This window comes from Morus notabilis, unplaced genomic scaffold, assembly GCF_000414095.1.
Source record: "Morus notabilis unplaced genomic scaffold, ASM41409v2 Scaffold1643, whole genome shotgun sequence".
NCBI classification, from domain to species: Eukaryota; Viridiplantae; Streptophyta; class Magnoliopsida; order Rosales; family Moraceae; genus Morus; species Morus notabilis.
In genome coordinates, this window is record NW_010359786.1 from 47,856 (window position 1) to 53,721 (window position 5,866).

The 5,866-nt window shown below is 48.2% G+C and overlaps 1 protein-coding gene across 1 annotated transcript in view; it reads right to left on the reverse strand.

Annotated features, from left to right (window-relative positions):
- Nucleotides 1-253: 253 nt before the first annotated feature.
- LOC21385547 overlaps nucleotides 254-5,866 on the reverse strand; it is an 8,228-nt gene continuing 2,615 nt past the window's right edge. The window contains exon 5 of the mRNA XM_010095029.2: nucleotides 254-631. Coding sequence (XP_010093331.2) covers nucleotides 542-631 — 90 coding nt within the window. The 3' untranslated portion in view covers nucleotides 254-541. The remainder of the gene's footprint in view (nucleotides 632-5,866) is intronic.

Sequence of the window (5,866 nt, forward strand, 5' to 3'; positions counted from 1 at the left end):
AATCAGTAGATCGAATTCGTCAATGTTTTGGTCTTTATCCAACCGATCGATTTTAAAGAATTTACAGCGGACTTTTCAACATCACAATCCTCTAGGACTAGCAGTTGAAAAGGAGAGCATTCATTAGCTCTCAATTATCAACTTCTCATAATGCAAAGAGCTGAACATTATAGAGAACTGGTATCAGTCATTATCAGAATAATTCGGAAGTACTTTCTCAATCAACTATATTGGAAGACCATAAAACTGTACCTTGAAAGAAAATAACCTTGAAATGTGAACATTAGAAAAGTAGGAACACCTCATCAAATGAAAAAACAGTAAACGCGTTGCCTGCTAAAGGGTTTAAACATTACTTGAGGCAGACAATGAGGAAACGTATGAACTAACGAATGCATTACAGCTCTAAAAACAATGATTTTTGCAATCTTTTGTAGAACAATTCAGGAATACACACAAGCGGTTGCATTTGCAAGCAGAGAGTTGAGTGAAAGCTACTAAATTGAAGTGACAAGATAATATTTAAATCATTAGAAGCATACTAATGTTTCTCTGAAGGTATTGCATTGATCATCTCCAGATCCATCTTGCAGTTCTCTCTCAAATCTTTTAGTGCGAGAAAACTTGCTTGCTGTCAATCAGTAACCAGAGAATTTATCAAATTAAGATGAATGAGAAAACAAAAAGAAAGACAGAGATAAGCATATCACAAACAATTATACAAAGATCGCAGTTTTGCCAGACTGCAGAGCCACTTGTGTTGGCTGAGTTGTGACACATAGGTTGAATCAATGGCTCACAAAGAGCCAACATCCCAGACCCCACAAAACAACAGGTCGAATGTTAGAGCCCGAGTTCCTCCCATCAAATTCGTTTACTCTAGGAAGAGCAAGAGGGGAATACCTAATTCTCAAGGGGAGACGGTGTAAGTGGGGATAGTTGGCTGACCTGGCATTTCTATTGGGATTCAAGTTGGGGTCACGCCTTCTGTTACGAATTGGCTATGCATGGGGAATGCCATTGGGGAAAAACTAGCTATATAGGAGAGCTCGTAGGGCAGAAGAGGGGATATGGTATTATGTGCTGAGATTGAGTCTGGGAGGCAGAGGAACCTCGAATTCCTCCTATCTGTATTTTCTTGTTATTTTCCAATTCTGCTCTTATTCAATAAAGAAAACTACCCAGAAGTTCCTGGGATTCTATCACTGGGTATCAGAGCCACTGATCCCATGGCCATCGTTCCCCACGACCCGCGCGTTGCAGACCGAGTAGCCACGATGGAGCATCAGATAGAAGACGTTCAGGACACGCTTCAAATAGTAGGAGCCATGGCAAACCGAGTTCCCCAACTACAAGAGGATGTTACTCAGCTGGATACTAGAGTTGGGGAGCTGCAAGGATCGATGCTAAGAGTCGAGGAGATGTTGCAGAGGCAGGCACGGCTTTTTGACAGGATGCATCCAGAGAGGGAGCCAGCTAGGAACCCAGATTGAACACCCCCAAGGCGGGAACCAGAAAGAGGTCGGGCGGTTCCTCAAGAAGGCTCACCGATCCGACGAGGGGAAGGAGTGGGAGTACAATGCCAAATCTCACCAAGATGACAGAGGGGACGCGAGGATTTTCGTGGGAGCTCCCGGTCTTCCACGGTGAGGAACCGTATGGATGGGTGTTTAGAGCCGAGCGCTATTTCACCGTGACCGACATAAAGGACAAGGAGCAAATCTTAGCAGCCTCTGTTTGCATGGAAGGAAGGGCTCTAGGGTGGTTTCAGTGGGTTGATGCTCAGGAGCCTTTTACCAGCTGGAGAGAACTCCAGACGGCCATCATCCAACGTTTCAGCCAAGCCCGTGAGGGTGATCCGACAGAGAGACTAATGGCACTCAGACAGACCGGAAGAGTGGCGAACTACCGTGACACCTTTGAGGCACTTGCTGCCTCCATGAAAGGCATGCCAAAGCCCATTTTCAAAGGGGCTTTTTTAAATGGGCTACGTGAAGACATACGGGCTGAGGTAAGAATGCACCAGCCCGTTAACCTATTAGAGGCAATGGACCTAGCCCAACAAGTAGAGGATCGTTTGAAGGCAGTGGACCGAATAAGGAGGAGCAAGGTGGGGCGGGTCCCCAGGCCAGAGTATTCGGGTCGACCCGGCACAAGCCCTTACACCCCATATAACGCTCTAGATCTAAGAGATAGCTCCCTTCAATCCCAATTAGGTCAAGATCTCAACGCCCACCAGAAAGGGCTCACGGCAGCGACCTCAAAAACTCAACCCTCGGCCAACAGCGATTCCGGATTCCGACGTCTGACCTTCGACAAGGTATAACAACGCAAGGCTCGCGGACTTTGCTTCAGGTGTGACGAGAAGTACAACCCGGGCCACCACTGTAAGAATCGGTCACTACAAGTGTTGATGCTTGTGGACGAAGACTTGAAGGAAGAGTGCAACAGAAGAAGGGATGCACGACCCTATGGGCTCGGCGGCTGCAGAGATAGCTCCTCTGTCACTCAATTCCTTCAACAGTTGTTTTCCGGCGAAGACGTTGAAGGTTAAGGGAACAATTAACGAAAGGGAGGTCATCATTCTCGTTGACAGCGGTGCGTCCCATAGTTTTTATCTCTTCCACGCTGGTGAAGGAAATGGGCTTGCCCCAAGATTTAACTGTCCGACACAAGATTCAAGTAGGAAATGGGATGATTTTTCAGCAAGGAGTTTGCTGGTCAGTGCATGTGCTGATTCAAGACACCGAGTGATTGAGAATTTTTTCCCTTTCAAATTGGGAAACGTGGATTTGGTGCTCGGAGTCACGTGGCTTAAAACGCTAGGGGAGGTACGAGCCGATTGGACCCAATTCACAGTAAAGTTCTTGGCAGGAAATCAATGGGTGTGCCTATAGGGTGATCCCGCGCTATGCTATACTAAGGTTAGTGTACGCTCAATTTTATGTTCTTTATTGTGTGAGCATTCCGGGGTGTTACTCGAAATTGGGTTGGCGACTACCGAGGAACATGGCCTCTCAGCCGAGGAGGTACCACATGAGTTGGCCGGACTACTAGACTAGTTCAAGTCAATTTTGGACCTTCCTGGGGTCTTCCCCCGTGCCACGCTCGTGAACACCATATTGTCTTACGAGAGGGGGTTTCTCCTCCTAATATCCGGCCCTATAGATATCCCCACATCCAGAAGGGAGAGATAGAAAGACTGGTTGACGAGATGCTAGCGTCGGAATAATCCGGCCAAGTACCAGCCCATTTTTTAGTCTTGTTTTGCTAGTCGAGAAGGATGGCAGCTGGAGGTTTTACATAGACTATCGAGCGATAAACGAGCTGACAATTCCATACAAGTTCCCCATTCCCATAATTGACGAGCTGAAGGACGAACTTCATAGGGCCAATGTCTTTTCCAAGCTTGAACTCCGCTCGGGGCACCACCAAATCAGTGTTCGGGAGGAAGATGTGGAGAAGACAACTTTTCAAACCCATGAAGAGCACTACGAGTTTTTCGTCATGCCCTTTGGGCTCACCAACGCCCCCGCCACCTTTCAATCCTTAATGAACATGGTATTCTATCCCTTCCTGCATAAATTTGTGTTAGTTTTCTTTGACGATATTTTAATTTACTGCCAATCGAGGGCGGAGCATATCCGGCACTTGGTGTTGATCCTGCAGACGTTGCACTTGGAACGGCTGTATGCCAATCAAAAGAAATGTACATTTGGCTGCGAACAGATGGATTACCTCAGCCACATTATTTCAAAGCATGGGATCTCTGCTGACCCTTCGAAGGTGCAGGCCATCACTTCCTGGCCCACCCCTTAATTAGTAAGGGAGCTCTGAGGATTTCTTAGCTTGACCGGCTATTACCGCTAATTTGTGGAAGGATACAGTGTGCTTACTCGACCCTTGACTGACTTGCTTAAGAAAGGAGCATATCAATGGTCCCAATTGGCCGAGGACGCATTTCGAAAACTAAAGGTCTTGATGGCAGCACTCCCAGTTTTAGCCTTGCCCGACTTTGGGAAGGTTTTTGTCTTAGAAACAGATGCCGCCGAAAGTGGAGTGGGGGCAGTGCTTATGCGAGGGGGTCGGCCCTTGGCCTATTTCAGCAAGGGACTTTCTCTTTCTGCCCGTTGGAAGTCAGTTTATGAAAGGGAACTACAGGCCATTGTTCTCACAGTTCAAAAGTAGCAGCACTACCTCCTGGGACGCCACTTTATCATCCGCACCGACCAACAGAGCCTCCGCCACCTCATGGACTAGCGAGTTTTGGCACCCAATCAACTTCGTTTGGTAACCAAACTCTTCGGGTATGACTTTGAGATCCAATACAAACCAGGCACTGCCAACTGAGTGGCCGACGCTCTGTCCCGGAGAGAAGGGAATGATATGGCCGCCCTCACCGCAATTTCCATTCCACAGCAACTTGACCTTGACGCCCTTCGCCAGGAACAATCCGAGGACCCCCACTGTGCAGCAGTGATGGCCAAAGTGCAATTGAATGCAGGGTCGGTTCTTGGCTACAGCATCCAAAACGGTTTGCTCTTGTTTAAAACTCGTTTAATTATTCCGGCCTCATCCTCGTGGGTGCTAAGGCTCCTTCATGAGTTCCATGACTCGGTCATTGGCGGACATTCTGGCTTCCTTCACACCTACAAGCGCTTGGCAGCAATAGTCTTTGGGAAAGGTATGAAAAAGGTCATTCGAGAGTATGTGGCACGCTGCGACACGTGCCAACAATGCAAGACTGACGCCCTCTCTCCGGCGGGATTGCTTACTCCATGACTGTGCCACAACGTATCTGGGAAGACATATCCATGGATTTTATTAGTGGCTTGCCAAAGTCCAAAGGGGTTAGTAGATCGCTTGTCCAAATACGCTCACTTCTACCCACTTGCCCACCCATTCACCGCCAAGCAGGTTGCCGAGGTTTTTGTCAAGGAAATCATCCGCTTACACGGAGTGCCCAAGTCCATCGTGAGCAATCGCGATCCGCTGTTCATGAGTCTTTTCTGAAGGGAAATATTCAAGCTACAGGGCCCCAAATTACATACTAGTTCCGCTTATCACCCGCAATCTGATGGACAAACGGAGGTCACCAATCGCTGCCTTGAGACGTACCTACGGTGCTTTGCTAATGACAAACCCCGACAATGGCAGGCTTTTCTGCCCTAGGCCGAATATTGGTTCAATACCAATTATAGTTCCTCGACGAAGTACACCCCGTTCTTCATAGTCTATGGAAGGCATCCACCTACTTTACACCGATACTAGGAGGGCTCCGCGGTAGTGCAAGGGGTAGAGGAACAGCCGCGGATCCAGAATCAGACGCTTGACCTTCTGAAGGATCACCTTGTGATGGCACAGCAACAGATGAAGAAATTTGCATATCGTCACCGACCGTCAGGACGTCACTTTCACCATTGGAGATCAGGTGATGTTGCGGTTACGCCCTTACTTCATGTTAGCCCGCAGAGCTAATGAGAAACTTTGTCCACATTTCTATGGGCCATTTGAAGTTTTGGATCGGATTAGTCCTGTCGCTTATCGCCTTAAGCTTCCTCCAACAGCTAAGATCCACCCGGTCTTTCACATTTCTCAACTGAAGCCGTATAGGGGGCTTGCGTTTGCGGGCCAACCTTTGCCTCCTAACTTATCTGACGAGCTAGAGTTGGTGGTTCAACCGTCGACAGTGTTGGCTTCCCGAGTTCCATCAGTGGGAGGCAAACAAGTACCCGAGGTGTTAATTTAATGGGAAGGTCTGCCGAGCTAGGACACTACATGGGAGCCCATTTTCACCATTCAAACCCAATTCCCCAACTTCAACCTTGGGGACAAGGCTGGTCTTGACCGCGGGGGGGGGGGGGGG